General features: G+C 37.7%; 1 protein-coding gene and 1 long non-coding RNA gene across 2 annotated transcripts in view; one reads left to right on the top strand and one right to left on the bottom strand.

The window, feature by feature from the left end:
* The window catches only part of LOC311514299 (uncharacterized protein), a 393,040-nt gene that overhangs the window by 143,689 nt on the left and 229,970 nt on the right, over positions 1-19,381 (top strand). The window contains exon 6 of the mRNA XM_084616784.1: positions 4,006-4,127. Within this exon, the coding sequence (XP_084472910.1) occupies positions 4,006-4,127 (122 nt within the window). The remainder of the gene's footprint in view (positions 1-4,005; positions 4,128-19,381) is intronic.
* Positions 1-19,381, bottom strand: part of LOC311514300 — a 41,939-nt gene that overhangs the window by 9,549 nt on the left and 13,009 nt on the right. The window contains exon 3 of the long non-coding RNA XR_014709867.1: positions 15,241-15,371. This is a non-coding gene — a long non-coding RNA (uncharacterized lncRNA). The remainder of the gene's footprint in view (positions 1-15,240; positions 15,372-19,381) is intronic.

The raw sequence follows: 19,381 nt of genomic DNA, 5'->3' as shown, positions 1-19,381 counted from the left end.
CAAATTCCTACTGCACTTCCCTAAAATAAAAATGTATTTCTGTTTGATCTTTCAATCCTTGGCTAATGATGACCTCTAGCACCCTATCATACTTCAGCAAATCCTAGAAAATTAAATAATATAGCAAACCTAATTCCTCCCTAAAATAGATTATCATAACATTGTGATAAATAAAATGGGGGGATGGGGAATAGCTCCCTTTCATGGACATCCATCCAGCCAGTAGCTATAAAATCCCCCTTAGTAGCTGTTCTCTAATTGCTCTATCTGTAAAGGGTTAAAAAGTCTCACTGCTATGCACAGGTAAAAGGTAGTGAGTGGGCATCTGGCCAAAAGAGCCAATGGGAAGGCTAGAACTTTTTAAAATTGAAAAAAAGTCTCCCTTTTGTCTGTCTGTCTGTTGTTCTCCCGGAGAGGGGCAGATAGGGCAACAGCTATGCTGTAAGAATTTTGGGCCAGGTATGAAAAAATCATCAGTATCATACCTAGAAACTACTTATTTAAAAACCCCAGATAAGTAAGTAGATCAAGAAATGTCTAGGAAGACACGATTAGGTTTATCCCTTTTATTTCGTTATGGCTTGTGGATTCCTCTGTGCTAACCCCAAGTGCTTTTGTTTTGCTTGCAACCTTTAAGATGGACCTCAAGAAAGCTATTCTTGGTGCTTAATCCTTGTAGTTGCACTTTTAAAATCTAGCAATAGCCTGAGTTCTCAGATGTATTTTCTTCCTTTTTTTTAATTAATAAAATTTACCTTTTTTAATAACAGAATTGGATTTTTATGTGTTAAGAGATTTGTGCACGTTGTTTAATTAGCTGGTGGCAACAGCTGATTTCTTTTTTTTTCTTTCTCAGCTCTTCCCCAGAATGGAGGGGGGTGAAAGGGCTTTAGGTATCCCACAGGAAGGAATTCCCAAGTGTGCCTTCCTGGGCTCTCAAAGGGTTCTGCACTTGGGTGGTGGCAGCATCTATCAATCCAAGGTCAGAGAGAATCTGTGACCTTGGGAGTTTAATCCAAGCTTGGAGTGGCCAGTATTAATTTTTAGAATCCTTGTAGGCTCCCACCTTCTGCACTCGAAGTACCAAAGTGCATTTCTGTTTGCTCTTTCAGTCCTTGGCTAATGATGACCTATAGCACCCGATCATAGTTCAGCAAATCCTAGAACATTAAATAATATAGCAAACCTATTTCCTCCCTAAAATAGATGATCAGAACATACATAATATAATATATGTAGTTAAGTAGCTTCTGTTCTAACTAGACCTGGCTGAAAATTTTCTGCCAGAACTTTTTTTTTTTTTTTTTTGGTTGGAAAATGGTTATTTGACTGAATCAAAAGTTTCAAGAGAAACCAGGCAGGCAAGCTGATTGCCTGCTTTCCCTGACTCCCTTGTCTGCTTGGCAGTCTGGGCAGACAGTCTGCCAGGAGGCTGCTGGGGAGACTGGAGAGCTGGACAGCCTGCCTGCTCACCCTTCAGGCAAATAGCTGATAAGCCAAAAAAATCCATTTTGGTTCTCCCCTAATAGAATTTTATCTCTTTTCTTTCTGTGAAAAATGTTGAGGTTTTTTTTTTTTTTCATTTCAATTCAGATTTTTATTTTTTTCCCCAAAATCTCAACTTTTTTCATGGAATGGAAAATGCTGTTCCCACATATATCTAGTTGTAAGCCTCCAAAGTATGATGACTTCCATAGATCTGTACAATATAACAACCATCACCAAAGACTTGCTTCTCTTAATTTTAGTTTTAAAATAACTAAAGTTCTTTTCACAGATAATGGTGAGAAAGCTATCATGTCAGCTGTATTATTATTTGTTTTGGGTTCTGTGTTAGGTATGTATTAAGAGATGGGCAGGTTCGGTTGTGAGGCAAAGCATGTCAATGACTCCCTACTTCAACATACTTAAACTAGACCCAAGTTCTGTGACACTGCTGTATTTCCTAAGATACTCTACATAAATTATTGTCCCTTCAAAGTACAGAGCTCGGCATTTTGGGGCCAGCAATACAAGGGGCATATGTTTCAAATTATTCTCCTATGCATGTTAGGCAGATTAACTGTGATGGTGAAAATTAATAGGGACTTGAGTCATGCTAGGTATCCTGACTGTAGCGATATTTAATACATATATTTTTCTTTATTACCACCATAAACTTTATGCCTGTAGCTAGAAATGTGCCTCCTCACTCATCATGTCAACACTGTGGAGAACTTTTTGCAGAGAATGTGAAGGTGACGTTGTAACCACTGTATAAGTATTTAGCTTCTGATTGATAGGCCACCAATTGAGGCACTGAAATTTGAGTTTATCCCATAAAGTTGAAACTAATTCAGTCCCTGATTGCATTTAAATCTGCATATCGTGGGTTAACAGCATTGGGCAAGTAGCTAGATGAAGCCAAGTAATTGTAACTGTATGTCGCTTAGTGTATAGGGATTTTTGTGGTGGGAGACAGGGAATTTATATAGAGGATACAATTTACCAAAGAATGACTTCTTTACTTCTATGGACTAGCTCAACTACAGTATATACCTAGCTGACTTTTTGGACCATACTTCTATAGATTTTGTCCTCTTATAACATAAGTATGGATGCCCAGACAAGGTAAAGAACTGGATGTTAATGAAAGAGATGTATTCCATGGTGAATCAACTGCTTTGTAGTTTCTGACAGTAAGTGTACATTACTTTCAGTTGAAAAATAAAGTAATATTCGTGCAATGATCATTTTATTATCCAAGGTGTAATTTATAAAGGAGATTGTTTACGTACCTCATGTAGGTATATCGTGGCTCACAAGCCTAACAATAAAAATATGAGAGATGTTTGAAGTTCTTTTAGCAAAGCAAAGTAGAAATAAAACTCCAGAAAATTCTCAGCGTATTTTTCCCCTTCTGCATTAGAATAATATCCTTTTAAGATTGGTCTGCACATTTTATTTAAAAAGCTTCCAGAACTTCAGTGCTATTATCTTAGTGCTCCAAATAAAGAGGTTAAGGAGTCTGTGAACACACTGGTATTTTAAACAATAGTTGGTTCAATTAAGCCATTGCATATATGGGTGCAGCTCCATTGATTCAACTGGAGTTGTGTCCACTTACATCCAGAGCTGAATTTGGCCTGAAATTCACTGATAATCAGAAAAGTAACTGTGTGAAGGCAGCAGATTGCCTCTCTGTATTCTACAACCTCTCTGTTTACCCCTTAGTAACAAAAACACATTTATGCTCTACTTTTTTACTCCTGCTTGTTCTATAGAAATCAATGCAGATTTAGGAGGGGGAGCAGGATTCCATTTTGGCTCATTCATCATCAAGAGAATTAACTAAATTCCAATAACATAATCTTCATCTTGATATGTGTAGCCTTCAGCTCAGTTGTGCAATAACTATGTCTCTAGTGGTCACCATTCAATTACTGCAGCATTTTGAAACTGTTATCCATGGCATTCAATATTAGGGTGACCAGATGAAATGGACAAAATATTGGGACACCTAGGGGAAGCAAAAAAATAAGAATAAAAAAAAACCGGCCGGAGCAGCAAGCTGCAATATCGGGACAAATGGCATCCTGACCGTGCATCGGTTGGGACGCGGGACAAAGAACTAAAAATTGGAACAGTCCCAATTTTATTGGGACCCTATTCAATATTCTACTACATACTAAGTACATTATAAATTCAAGAAAGGGGCAAATGCCAAGATAAAGTGAATTTTACCTGTCAATGGTAATTGTCAAATTTTTTATGGCAGTCATTTTATAATATTCCTGAATTGGGTTAGGACTATTGCTGATGATGCACAAGCCATAAAAACATAGTATAATTCTCAGATCACCAATTGAGTTTTCAGGGCTGAGAGTTAGAGAAAATATTGTTCTACTTGTAAACTGAATAGATTTGTTGTGGGGTCATTGAAAGACAATAATCTTGGAACTGTGCAATACAGTTTTTACAGAATCCCCATTCTGAGTGGAATTATGCTTCATTCTTCTGTTGCAGAGCGTGAAGTACTTGTTAACTGGAACTGCCAGAGCCTGTTCAGCATGGCACCTTGCTTTGCTGGTGATGTCACATGCAGCACTGACTATAATTGGAGAATTGAACCTGTCTGTGGGGGCAAGGTATGTTCCATTCTTTTCCAGCAGTTCATGGTTTGCTAAGGTTCTTCATATTCATTTTTCTACTCAATAAGAAATAAGAGTAAAATATGAATTTTACTTTGGTCATAACAGTAGATATCTTACAGCTATAGGCAAGCTCCATTCTCCATTGCTACTCCGTGGTACGTATGACACTGCCAGCAGAGTGTATGCTGGAGTGTCACCACGGAGTTACAGCTGAGGGGACAATTCATGGACCACAACAGACATTAAAAATGGAAAAGGTATGTCTAAAATGCTGCCCTGACTTCCAAGCTGTCAGGATGCTTGGGCCTTCAGGCACCTGGTTCTCCACTCTGCTACATCAGTTTTACAAGGTTGTAACTCAACCGTGTAACAGAAGGGAGAATTGGGGCCGAATGGGAGAATTGGGGCCGAATGAGAGGATTGTTTCCTTTGGAGAGAAAAATAGGTGGCTGTAACCCCTGTGATTCGTACATCTTAAAACATGTTTAGCTTCTGGTAGTTTTATACATTACGTAGCTGCAGAAATATCACATTAAAAGTTACCAGCATGGTGCACCCATTCGTGGTTACAGTGTAAAACACACTTTATAATTTTAAGGATTCAGCGCCGTCAAGTTGTGCATACGATTAGTTTATGGAAACACACATTACTGGTGTTATCTTTGTCTCCCCTCCCCATTTCCATCCTATTGTTTCATTTGTTGAGTCTTGGCTTTGTTGTGAATCTGTAAGCTGTTTTGGGCAGGAAATGTGCTTCCTATTTATTTGTATAGCACGTACCATAATGGATTCTCAATCCTATTGGTTGCTACCAACACATGATATAACGAGCAGGCAGGTGCTGGGGAGAATGAAGGAGGTTATAAAATGAGAGCTTGTGAAACTGGGGGTAGAGGGCGGGGACATGGTGTTACATGGTGAGAGAGCCAAGTGTAGGAGGAGAATTCAGTTCTAGGGTTATGGGGGAACATAAGAGAATATGACAGTATAGGGGTTCAATGTTGGGGTGTATATATGCATTTTGGATGTGATTCCCACATTCTGATAGATCAGTTCCCTATTTCATCTTGATACTTCACTGAGTACAATGGCTTCCTCTGGCACACAGCTTCATGATTCCATTGGCTATAGATTTTATATTGTGCTGAAGTTTTCCAGGTGTTTTAATTATTCTCGCATTTGGTCATCCCTGTCCTTACGTGCATTCATAAGCGCTTGATTATATCTATTTAATTCTGACTTGGAACTGCCTCTATAATCCATTTTTGTGTGTTCAGAAGTAGTACATATGTTCTTTGATCTGTAAACGTCACAGCTCTAAGGTGCCACAAGTCCTCCTTTTCTTTTCACAGCTAGTGTTGTTTCCTCATAGAATTTTTTCCAAGGATGTGGTTTTGGGTCACCAATTGTATTCAATTTTATTTGCTTGTATGGTGCCACAAGACATAAGGGTCAAAATAGTGTATTGAATAGAGATTCTGCCTATAGATAATAGTACAGTTTGCCATTTTCTTGTCTATTGATAAATTAGGTTTTAGTATCTATTGCAAGGGACTATGTTTGCTTGAACAGGAACTGCTCCATTAAGAATTTTGGCAGCACGCAAGCCGAGGAATCTAGGGCCAAATTCAAAGGTGACATAAATGGTGCTGAAAGTGACTTGTTGGAAAATGGGTGTAAATGAGAAACTGCAGGCCAAGCACAGAAGATTGGTGTTGTATTAAGTCAGGCAACCAACAGGAAGGTATAAGTAAATAGGGGGCCTATTTGATCTTAATTTGCTGTTGGTTGCTTTTTCCATTTTCTGCCGCCTTGGGGTGTAAGTCACACCCACTTTATTACATGTACCTAACGCCCACAATGTCATTACTTCTGAATTTTGTCACCCAGAGAATAGTTCCGCCATCCACTATTTCATGCAAAGGAATTTATTAATTATTGAGTGCTGCATTTTTGTTAACGAAGCCACATGAGAGCCCGTCCTCACTGTGCATGATTGCAAGGAAAAATGTTACATTTAGGGTCTAACATGTGGAACTCATTTGACTGCCTCTGTTGGCATTCAGGGGGAAATCTTGGCTCTTATGCTGAGGGAAATTGAAGGTACCCTGCTTCAAGATGCTTCATTTTTACTTTCTCTGTGTGGTACTGCACTGTGAATAAAATATAGGGGTGAAGTCCTGTCCACATTGAAGTCAATGGGAATTTTGCCTTCGAGTTTGACAGGACAAGGATTTCGCCCTAGGAATCTGTTGGTTTCTACCAATGGAACTTTTTCTTTAGTTCAATTAAGCAGACCTCTTCCTCAGCCTTAGGTCCTAATGTCATCACCACCAATTCTGCTTCTTAGATCATTCTCTGTGACTGAACTTTGCATGTAATTGTTTCAGAGGTCTATGCTCAGATAGAAAAACATACGCGTAGAAATCCTTACAGATCTCAATCCTGTCAGAGGAAATTATAGGCTGAATATTAGGAAATACATCCTGATGGGGAGAGAGAGAGAGTACAGTGGAATCATTTTCCAAAGGAAACGGTGGCTCTCCTACTGCTAGAGATACTTTAAAACTAGACTGGTCTCTGAAGACTAGAAAATGTACTGTAGGGAACAACCTGGAACTTCCACAGGAAACACTAGATTACCTAATAGGTCTTCCTCTTCCGTTTCTAAGATCCTGAACTCTCTTCTTCATTGCTATGTAGAATTTTTCTCCAGATGTCTTTGGTTAACTAAAACCTTTATTTTCTGGATTGGTAAGTGTTTGTTTATTCTTGGTAATTACCCTACCTTTAAAAAAATAATTGGTATTGGATCCCATCACCATTACATTTGTTGCATATATGACATTCAGGTCCTATAAGACATCCTATAAAAAGGTATTAATATTCATACCTACTGCATCATTTCTCTTCTCCATCAGCCGAGTTTCTGGTTGAGCCTACAGAACTTCATGGTCAGAAACATTAGTGCTGCCCTAAATGACACTCTCATGTATCATTCCTGTCTACACAATTTTTTGTTAGTCACAAGTGTTGATATTTTGATTTTGTATCAGACCAAAACTCTGGTGGTAACTCTGCATGTGCTCCAAATTCTGGGGGGGGTTTGTTGTTTTTTTTATTCCACCATCTCTGAGGCTCACTCACCTGGTTGGTGTACCCATTCCAATGAGAGACATTTCCTATTTTTTAGTGTAATTTGTGGTGCTTTCTGTTCTGGAATAATTAAGAAAAAATCTAGATAACCTTCAGTTTCCATTGGAATAGTTTGTGCCTGTAAAGCGTAGGCCTCAATAGCTTTCCCCTGGTGTATGGGGAGTCCTGAATAGCCTCTCTGAGATGTGCTCCAGCTGAAGTCTCCTTTATGATGCATCTGTAGCAGCTCTTTGCTTTGGACTTTTTCCTGCTCCCCTTGCACGGAGGGCCAGGGTGGCATCAAGGTGCTCCTCTTTTAGTTCTGCTGCTTCTGGTCCTTCATCTCTCTCATTTTATTTCTGCACACCAAGCAACCATGCTCTCCTACTTTTAAATCCTTCTTGAGTCCTTGCACTCATGCCTCATCTTGTCCTTTAAGTTAGTTCATGGTATGAAAAAAATAACTTAAAAAACCCCTTCACCGTGGAGAAAACAAGATGTGTGCCAACCATACAGGTTTCATCATTTGCTTCTGTATCCTTTCTCTCTGCTTCTTAGTCTGTTACTTTGTCTGCTTAGATGTTTAACATCTTTAGGACAGTTCTGGTATTCATTCAGAGCTATGTAAATTTTCAACAAAAAACTTAGTTAAATCTGGTTGTTCCTGTTACTTTTTGATCAACATGTTGAATCAATATTAAGCCTTTGTTTTGTTGCTTAAAATTGCCAGTGTGTGTCAATTATTCAACTGAGAGATGCTGCAAACAAGACCCAAGTGTTCATTCCGTCACAGTAGGCTCAGATTTTCAAAGTAACTGAAGTGTTCCTAAGGTAGATAAGCATTAACTAATTTGCAAAAGATTGATATAAACAAATCTATCTCCACCCAAGATTTCACAATCATAAGAATATTTGATGGGAGGTGGAGAGTGGGAGGAGAGAGAACCATTTAGTGTGAATTGTAACTCAGTGAACATACTACATTTGGCTCCTCTTTCTGATTAGTACAAAGGACTTGATAAGTTGCACAATGTTCATTTTTTTAATTAAACATTTTATCATTGTGCAGCCTTTTATTGACATTCTTCATAATAGAGCTGATAAGATCTTGACCTAGTCTTCAGTAAAGTAACATATAACTCAATATTCTGGCACTCACTGTTCCCTTTAGAATTAAACACATGGGTTTCTGCTTTTAATTTAAAACCTTATGTACTTTTATTCCCATTTATTTGTTTTACCTTCTCCGTCTTATAGCCTTGTGTGATTTATTTGCACTTTGGATACAACCATTTCTGTGGATCCCTATTTCTATTTATTTGGATGCTTAAGATACCATCTGAATTCAATTCCTTTTTATTATTCTAGAATTCTTTCCTTTTCTGCTCTATCAAAAAAGTAACCAACAACAACAAATAAAATACACCCAAAACAACAAAAAACAAACCACAAAACAGTAGCTTATCCTCTAACCTTGCTTCATACGGTACCTATTAAATCCAAATTTGATTTGTTAAACTAGCTTGAGTCATTTCTGCCAAGTGAAACGTCTTGAGAAGCTTCATGACAATATGCTTATGAAAATGTTGTTGCTAATGATGCACTGGAAAGCTATTCTACCTCCTGTGACTGTAAAACATTCTAGTATGTAGAGCTGCCAAGTGTCTTGTAACTTTCATGACAGTCACCAGTTCAGCTGCCCTGTCACTCATTCTCTCAGCCCAGCTTGATTCTCACATTTCCAGCTGAGCTGTGGGAAGGGAGCAGGCATTTGCCTCCAGTTTTGCTCTTTGACTTCTAGAGACTGCTGTGGTGTCTGCTGAGCAGGTAGAAGTGGCAGGAGGTGGTGGTGGTGGCTGGAGAAGAAGGTGGAAGTGGGGGCAGATGTACAAGTCAATGGGATGATACTGGCCTGAGACTCTCACCCCACTGCTGCAGCTGACAACAACAGAATTTGCCCAGCAAACTCAGCTCCAGCTATCTAAAATTTCCTTCTCCTCAGTTGCTCCTGTACCCAACTATCCCTCAGGAGTCCAGCACCCTCCACCCCCAACAAGAGTTACCTTCTCCCACAAGCAGACCATTCAGTCCAAGCTGCCTGAGCAACCCCCTCCCCCACCCCCGAAACCACTGACCCCTAGTGGTTCCAGCACCCACATATCTCCCATCAGTGCCCTAACCCCCAACAGAACCTACCTCCCTTCTCAGTAACCCCCTCACTCGCAGTAGTATCAACAGCCCCAGCAACTACCCTCCCAGCTACCCAAGAGCTTCCCCCCTCACTTCTCCTTACCCTCCAACCAATTATATCCAGACATTCCTGAGCATCCTCCAACCCACGTACCTACCACCCAAAGGTGCAAAGTTTTCTTCTGTCCTACTACCACTACTCTTTGGGGAAGGATGCATTGACTTAAGTAATTTTAAACTTAATGAGGTAATTTGCAAATATTTTGCATCAACTGTCATACACGGTGCAGAACAAAACTTGGCAGCTACAAAAATGCAATAGAAATGCTATTACAGGGTACATTAGTCCCTCCCATTGCAGGCATGTTCCATACAACCATGCTCCTGATGTATTCTGTTGTGCTCCAGCTGACCCCGAGTAATCACATAGAGCCTATGAGTGCTTAAGAAGAAAACATGTGTCTTACATGGCACTTTTAAAATTAAAACACTTCATATTTGTTGTCAGTTACATTCCTTATTTAAATAGGAAGGTAAATTGCAGGAAAATTTGTTGGCAACTTGTCAGGAGCATGGTGATCTCTGTTCATATCATCATCATCTTGGGGCTCAAGGCTCTGGGAAGACTTTGAAGATAACACAATGAATCCTTTGGAAGGGGAGTGCTTTGTGTTTTATTAGTGCAGTTCTCTCTGGCACAAGCCATGACCAGCTCAGATAGAGGAGGCGTTCACCCCAGTAAAGATGGAAGTGGAGAAGTACAGGGAAAACGAGAGCTGAGTTATATTCACCCCTGAAAGCATAGCTGAAGGAAGCTATGTTCGAAAAAAATCCCTGCCTATTTTATTATCAAGAGTAGAAATTATACACTTACATAAAGAGTTTAGATGCTGATCACATTATTCAAACAAGTGCCTACATTTAGCAACCTAATTAAGTAACTTGATTTGCAGAGATCCTGAGCACTCACAGCTTCGTTTTAGCTCCTCAGGAATTATGGAGCTTTTGTCCCAGGCCCCAGCAAGTCTAACGCCAGCTCTGGCGACTCCATTAACACAGGGTCATGACCCACTTTGGGGTCCGAACCCACAGTTTGAGAACCACTGGTAGCCTTTAGACTGTGCAAAGTCTTGTGGAATAAATAAAAGAACCCTCAAACCAGTGATTTTTTTTAATGTATTTTTTAAACAAAAGGTCTTTCATCTGCAGTGTTTGCAGTAGAACCTTTGCAGTTCAGTGCCAGTGTATGGGAATCTGCTAGTAGAAAAATTGACATTATGAGAGAAATGTAGAAGGAAACAAAAGCATAAGTGATGCAAATGACCTTTAAATGACCTTTAAATATTTAATTTCAATCATCTAAATGTTGGTAATATAGATTAGGAAATATGTTTAAAAATATATCACTGTATAAGCTGGCTTTTTTTTTATTGCAGAAGGTAGAATACAGAATCCTTTACAAGTTGGTGTGAGGTTGGTTCCTATCCATCCAAAGTGCATTGTCCTATTTTTGCTAGTGAGAGATATTTTGTGTGAGTCAATTAAATCAGAAATTAGTTATCAGGTGTGCTAATATTTTCATTGGAAGTGGTAATGTTCTAAGGTGTACGTTTGCAAGGGCAAGGTGATAATATGGGTCAATTAATTCTGTAATCTTTCACTTATGGAGACTTGGGTTTGAATATAGGTGAGGTTATAAATGTATTTAAAATCAAGTTCATAGAGCAAATTGTTCACATTACAAGATCACATAATTTAGCACAATGGGTAGTCTCACCTCAGATCTACTCGGCACTGGAATAGACTAGTGAAGGTCAGGATGAAAAGTACCAGAAAAGTAGAGTCTGTGATTGTGTGTAACTTTTGTAGTGTGCTGAGTTGTTCCAGTCTTTTAAAAGACAAGGAAATTCACAATTAGTTTGCATAAAGTTGTCTTTTCTATGCCTTTGATATATAAACTAAATGTGAGATGCAATAATAGTTAGATTTTTCTAGAAATTGTATTGTTTGATTTGTCTTTTTTTTTTAAATTTCCCATTTGATGACCAAATAATAAAAAAGCATGTTAAGAGAGAAGTAAATTTACTATTGTTATTAACGTGCATAAATCTTTAATGCTCTATATTTTATGGGTAAGTCTGTAGCTATTTGCCTCTATTATATATATCTTAGAGGATGGCTGTATTGTTACCATCTAGCTAGTTTATCAGGTGATAACATAGCAATTAACACTTTTATTAAATGTTGTGGTAGTGATAGAGGTGGATTATATAAATTGGAGGAATATGATATAGTTTGTGGATGTTTTAGTTTGATTATACCCATAGCAGATCCGAATATTTAATAAGGAAAAGCTTACTTGAAATGATCAAGAAATGCGTTTGTTATCTTTCCGTAATGTAGACACAAGCATCATTACAGCATCAAGAAGGAATTCTACTAAATGGATTTTAAATTATTAAGGTGGATGTTAAGATTGAGTCATTAAAATAATAATGAGTTATGTAATGCAGAAATTAGGTTCAGGACTGGTTCAAATAAAGCTTGGAGCCCCCTGCAAAGTAATTTGAGAGGGCCCACATCTTCAAGACTCAGGGTTCTAGTATGTCAACTTTCCAGTAGATGCCTGCTTTAAGCAAACTCCTGCAGGAAACTGAGTTCCAGAGTTGGAGGATGAGTCGAGAGAATAAAAGGTGTGTGTGTGTGTGCGCGTGTGTGTGTGTGTGAGAGAGAGAGAGAGAATTAGTGGCCTTAGGAGACAGGTGGATACTGAGGAAGGATGCTGTTGTGGTGAAGGCATTGGACTGGGATTTAGGATATCCGGTTTCAGTTCCTGGCTCTGTCACAGACTTCCTATATAAAAACCTTAGGAAAGTCACTTAATCTCTCTGGCCCACTGAAGTCAGTGGGAGTTTTGTTATCGACTTAAATGGGGTCAGAATTTCACCTTCTGTAAAAATGGAGAGAACATCCTCTCTCTCACGTCTCTGTCTTTTCTTCTTGGATTGTAAACTCTTTAGCGCAGGGAATGTCTTATTGATTGTACAGTGCCTACCACAATGGGGCCCTGATTTGGTTGGATTTTCTAGACACTATTATAATATAAAGAACAATAAATATTGGATGTCTTGTTGAACAGGAACCTGTCACGTACCCTTATCCATGACTGTGATAAAGAGGGAGAGATCCTGATTTTCCAGGAGACTTTAGTTGTTATGCCCATAGAGCTCATAGCCAGTATGAAAAAGCTTATGCTCATTATCACAGTGGCAGTGGAGTGGTAACATCACATTAAAATTTGTGGTGTCTTTCACTCTGTGGCTGCGGATTTAGATTGGTACTATTTGATCTGCCCTTGGGGAGGTTCTAAAGGCAACTGGTATTGCACAACCAATGTGTTTTATGTTATACACTTTACAGCATGAAGCATAATCTATTAAGCAACATGTTAAGGAAAAAAGAAAGGACTAGAAAATACTACAAATGTACAAAATAGCCTATTTCTAGTGAAGTTTTCAAAGGACATTACAGGAATTGGGTTCCCAATGCCCACTGAATGGAGTTAAGAACCCCTCTCTCTGAGGCCTTGTATTCAGTAGAAATAAAATGTGTGTTCTTAGTTAATTCAAAGTAAAATTCTAGTGGAGACAAGGCAGTTTGCAGTTTTTATGAGAGTTAGCTGTTCAAACTCAAGGCTAAGAAGGAACATAGGGTTTACTTGACCTGCTGACCTGTGTGCAAATTACAATCTGCTTTGTCTTCATTCAGGTGTTACCTCATGATAGCTAACTCAAGTTAGCTAACATAGTTAAGAACGCATCTTTCCCCTTTCCCCTACAGTGAAGAAGAGGCTTTAGGTGCTTTCGAAAATCCCACCCTTCATGTTTTTTTCTTAGAACTGACTTTAGCATTGCCTGAATCCCCCCTTCCCTGAATTTGAATTGACTCCTTTAAATTGCAACAAAATCTCTAAATGTTTGCTCAGGCAAAATCCCATTAAAGTCAGTTGAATGCCTGATAAAAATTGAGTAAGGACCGCAAGTTCTTTGTTTGTTTGGGGACATTTTGTGTGTTTTGTTTATTATTTAAAATCTATCCTTCAAAGTGTGAAAGAAAAACTCCAGTGGTATTTATCTGATAGATCTTTAAATGGCTTATCTAGTGCCATCTGTAAATGACTGAAATAATGTGCAAGCTGTGCAGGAGACACCTTTAGTTTGCAATCTCCAAAGTATCCACACATGTATTGAATTACAGTTGTGCTCCAACTTTATTAGAAGACCATCTCCATGCCATGCCATAGGCAGTTGTTTTCAGTTGTTCTATTTAGTGGTCTGTTACAGCAGGCTTCACTGTCTCTTTCATAGGTGATGGGTTTCAGAGTAGCAGCCGTGTTAGTCTGTACTCGCAAAAAGAACAGGAGTACTTGTGGCACCTTAGAGACTAACAAATTTATTAGAGCATAAGCTTTCGTGGGCTACAGCCCACTTCATCGGATGCATAGAGTGGGACATATAGTAAGAAGATATATATATACACACATACAGATAAGTTGGAAATTGCCATACAAACTGTGAGAGGCTAATTAGTTAAGATGAGCTATTATCAGCAGGAGAAAAAATCTTTGGTAGTGATAATCAAGATGGCCCATTTAGACAGTTGACAAGAAAGTGTGAGGATACTTAACTTAGGGAAATAGATTCAATATGTGTAATGACACAGCGACTCCCAGTCTCTATTCAAACCCAAGTTAATGGTATCTAATTTGCATATTAATTCAAGCTCAGAAGTTTCTCCTTGGAGTTTTTTCCCCTGCTGATAATAGCTCATCTTAACTAATCAGCCTCTCACAGTTTGTATGGCAACTTCCAACTTATCAGTATGTATATATATGTATCTTTTAACTATATGTTCCATTCTATGCATCTAATGAAGTGGTCTGTAGCCCACGAAAGCTTATGCTCTAATAAATATGTTAGTCTCTAAGGTGCCACAAGTACTCCTGTTCTTTTTTCATAGGTGAGTTAGCATCAATAGGCCATACAGAAGAATTGAGTTTTAAGAAGGGATTTGAATGACGGGAAGGTGTTCGTGTACAAGAGGTAGGACACTGCTCTAAGCATAAGGGCATTGTGGAAGACGGCACAAAGACAGAAGTGTTCTATGGCCAGAAAGCTTGTAAGCATCTTGCCTTGTGCTTATATGACTTGAGAGCTTGTAAAGTTCCTTAAAACTGTCAATGTGCACTTTAAGTGTGAACCTGTTGACTGAATGAAGCTTTATGCTGTTCATGCTCAGTGTGTAGTTTTTCAAATACTCATAGATTTGTGAAATCAAAGTCATGAATGCTCACTGGTGGTAAATGCTATGCAAACACTAATGTGAAGAAATATTCGTGAGAGTAATTGCAAGAGAAGTGCCATTTTAACAGCTTTGTATATTGAATTTACAGTAGGTTCCTCAGACAACTATTACTGATTTGCTATTAATATAACATGCAGTAGAACCTTAGAGTTATGAACACCTCGGGAATGGAGGTTGTTTGTAATTCTGAAATGTTCATAACTCTTGAAAGTACAACCATAATGTTTTGTTCAAAATTTACAATTGAACATTGACTTAATACAGCTTTGAAACTTTGCAGAAGAAAAATGCTGTTTTTTGCCATCTGTTAATTTAAATGAAACAAGCACAGAAACATTTTCCTTACCTTGTCAAATCTTTTTTTTTAAACTCCCCCCCCCCGCTTTTTTAGTGGTTTACATTTAACACAGTACTGTACCTTCTTTCTGTCTGTCTGTCTGTCTGTCTCTGCTGCTGCCTTTTTGCAAACTTCTGGTTCCAAATGAGGTGTGTGGCTGACCGGTCATTTGTAACTCTGAGGTTCTACTGTATCTGCATTTTGCACCACCTCTAAAAAATGCAAAATATTTTTTTTAATGTTCAAAAAGTAATAAACATCAAAATAGGTTGTTGTTATTTTTACTAAGTGCAGCTGTTCTTCTTAGCACCAAGCAGGCATAGGGAAAGCTATAGTCTCTGGCTTGAGGGGAGTCTATAATCTAAGGGCCCTGTCTTAGTATGAGTAGCTTAATTGAAGTTCATGGGACAACTGGTGTGAGCAAGAACTAGCTAGTGAACGTAAGGGTTGGCAGGATTGGACCCAAAGTCACATCTTCCATAACATATTGTTTCATGCTAATGATCACTCCAGACAATAGAAAAAGCTACCATCAGAAATGGAAAAATCCTCCAAACCACAAAATGTAAACCCATCATGCGTTAACAAAATCATTGTCACACTCAAACCTGGTATGCTAGTCTAAAAACCAACTATACATTGAGGAAAGCCTAGTCAATTGTTATATTTCATGCCTGAGTTATTTGAGTAACATCTTATATTTTGTTCCTAAACAAATAGTAATGCATGATGGAGGGAATAAGGGGACAATTAGATTAGAAAACAAGTTATAAAATGTAAGACATTTACTCTTTAGAATCTTTAGTCTCTGTTTCTACTTTTGTTCTACAATTGATTACTAACACCTCCTTTAATCCACCTTAAAGGGCAAGTAGGAAATTCATGTTTTCTTTCATCAGCCCATCCCTCTGAAAAGCATTCAATATTAAAACAGTTTACAAGGAGCAAAGGCAGAAGAAACAAGAGGCCCAGTTAGACCGTGGCAAGGTTAAGAGATGCATGCCTGATGCCTGCAGCAAATATCGGCTCTTGTTCCTGTACAGTTTTTGCATGGGGAGACCAAGTTAATTGGGGTATGGCTCTGTTCTTTGCTTTATGTATGACCTTTTATTATCTCTGTGACCCTGTGGTTCATGCAGTGTCATAAAGCTGTGGGAAAGTCTTCCACATAGTGTTATCAGCTGTTTGAAATTAACTTAAAAAATTAAATGTCTGTGTTTCCTTTTGCCTGAAGGTGTCTGAAGCAGAAAACTGCTAGGGAGGTAGAGTTAGTGTGGTTGTGGTTTTGCTGTTGCTATCCAAATGTTTCTTTTCTTTTCTTTTCTTTTCTTTTCTTTTCTTGGAAGCTGCTCACTGGCAATCAGGTGTTGTGATGGGGGTTGGTTTAGGAGGGGTTACATGGCGTAATTCCCACGAATGCAAGAGGAGGATGAAAAAGATAAAGAAATTTTGTTTTTCTGAGCTGGAGGATTCTCTGCATGACTTCCCCACTGATGGGATCATGTGCTTTCAGGCTGAGATTTTATTAACAATTCAAATGGAAATTGAGGGCACAGGAGGAGCAGATTCTCACATAAACTTGATCTGTCCATGAATGCAGTTCTCTGTTTGCCCTGACCCTGCATGGCTTAAGACACTGCCTGTGAGGCCAGAGTGCCAGACACAAAGAAAGAAATGAAAAGCAAGCACATTCCAGTAGTCTGCACAAAGGCAATGGAGCAGTTTCTAGCAGTCTCCCCAGAGAGAGATTTTATCTTCTTGCGCTAAAACCCTTTAGAATGTTTATTTGTGCTTCAAGCAACCAACCCTTATAAATTAATATGAAGCTGATTAAACTCTATAAGTATCCTCAGAAAGCTTTTTGTGTGTGCGTACATGCATGCGCTCTGAAAATATTTTCTTAATAAAATGTTTATTAATATTGTTTAATTGGTATTAAAACACAACAGACCCTTTTGTAAACAAATACTTTCTAGAGATTTTTTAATCAAAATGTTATTGAATTTTCATAATAAGCAAATGCAGGCAAGTGTGAAGAAAAATGACATTCTAGAGATTAAATATAGTAGTAACAGGTATGTTATCAGCATTATGCAGAATTCTGCAAAATTTCAGTTTTATGTCATATTGCTTTTTTTATGTTTATGATGTTGAGTAGATGGTAACTGATATGGGATGTTTGCACTTTCCAGCCCTCATGAAGGCTGTTCCTTAGTAGCTGTACCAATTAAAACATTTTGTGTGCTTGATTTACTTTGTGTTATGAAGCCAGCAAAACACAAAGCTGAAGCAGAGTGTGAATGCCTGAAGCAAGGCTGATGTAGAGACATTTGTACTGACATTACTTTCTGCCAGTGACAATAGGTGATGCTGCATTGCATCAGTGTTAATAAAGCTCTGGCTGAGATGAGAGCTAGAATGAAGGGATAACTTCTATTAAAAAAAAGAAGTAAATGAAATAAGGGAACATGATAGGATATATTATTATTTATATTTCATATTCACTGTATTGTGATAATACTAGAAATATCACTAAAATGCTGGAGATTTCCTCTATCAAACTATTTGATAATTCTGGATTTTTAAAATCAGACTTCCTTTCATCAAAAATCTTATATGGTTATTGAAAACAAGAACATAAACTTTTTGATCATTTCAGCAAAATTCAGTTTTATCCCCCAATTTAGTATCTTTTTTTCTCATGAATAAAAAATACATGTAAAACATACTTATGGTAGCAAGTCATACCCATATGTTTTTTCCATTTTCCTTAGTGTTTAATGCCTTCAAAAACTTTCGATATGCCAAAAAGTTGTTAAATTAGTAATGTGAAGCTAGAAAAGGATATTGATTGAAATAGTTTTTGTTCTGCTAATTTTACAGAGGTTACAGTCCCCAAAATTAATTGTTGTACTCAGACTAATTGTTAGTAATTAGTGACAAAATTACTTTATTGCTTTTCTTTCATTTGATGCTAATGTATGGCCTTACATTATTATGTATTATGTACTTTATTACATGCAGTATGCTGGCATTGCTTTCACATTACTTCAGGAAAAAGTTATCCAGGCAAGAGCTTCAACTAATTTTTGTATGAAGGAATACATTAGTATCATGAAGCATAAATTGATTTATGTGATACAAGTTTAATCTTTCATAATCAAATACCTCTTAGTTACTTGAGCAGCATTTATTTTTATAAAGCCCTTAGTTTTTCTGCCACTTAAAAAATATTTTCCTCTCAGATTGGGGTTCACGATTTGCTGAGTGATCTTTGCTGGATTTGAGTTACACTGCAGGATCTTCTCTGCGTTTTGTATCTGGCAATGAAATCAGTTGTGATCTAGTATTTATTCTTGTTTTTCAAGTGATATTTTCTGTGTAAATGTTTTTCAAGCCTGGAATAGATGTAGCATATAAAAATCTGTTCCACTTTCTCGTACAAGTAAGATGTGGGAAATAGTTTCCTTTATAATTAAAGAAAACATGAAGTGATGGAAATCTGTCATGCAAGTTGATATATTGAGGGTGTATCAAAGTAAATAAAAAGGAAGAGCATGAAGGAGTGAAGTACTGTCTGAGTTTAAATTACTTGAGTTTAAATGAAAACCTCAGTTATGTTGGTGGCTCAAAGGGATATATTGTTAAACAGTAAATAGCAAAATACTGTGAAGATGAAGAATACTTGAAAACCTAAAATAGCACAGGACATTTTTTTCTAAGTTTTTATAAACTGTTTCAGGAATGATACTCATTTTCCTTAGGCTTGATTCTGATTCATTACAGTCAATAGGAGCTAGAGCTAGAAGTTTTTGATTCCTTGAAGTGGTGTTGGTTTTTTTCTTGTTCTCCAATATATTGAGTCAAAATTGATTTGAAAAAAGTTAAGTTATAAGTGTCTTAAATATTACATAGAAATATATGATGTTAAAGTTAAAACTTAAAATGTTTCTTCAGCAGATTTGTACCAGCTCTTTAAAAGTTTGCCCTTCAAAAAAGTAAAGTTGTTAAAAGAGACAAACTTGGCAGCTGAAAATGAAAGAGTTTATTGTTACATGTGCGTCATTTGCAGGATTGGAGAAAAATGGTGAAATAAGATTCTTGGCAGGTAGGATGGTTTTAAATTTTGTTTGAAGCTTTGTGGGATTTTTTTTTAAGCAGTGCTTCAGTTAGAAAAACTAACTTTTCTACAGAGTGGAAGTGCCCCAGAAATCTTGAAAAC

Source organism: Lepidochelys olivacea, assembly GCF_965140295.1.
Source record: "Lepidochelys olivacea isolate rLepOli2 genome assembly, chromosome: 1".
NCBI lineage: Eukaryota > Metazoa > Chordata > Testudines > Cheloniidae > Lepidochelys > Lepidochelys olivacea.
The sequence above is the reverse complement of the archived record's forward strand: the minus strand, read 5'-3'. Positions and strand labels throughout refer to the sequence as shown.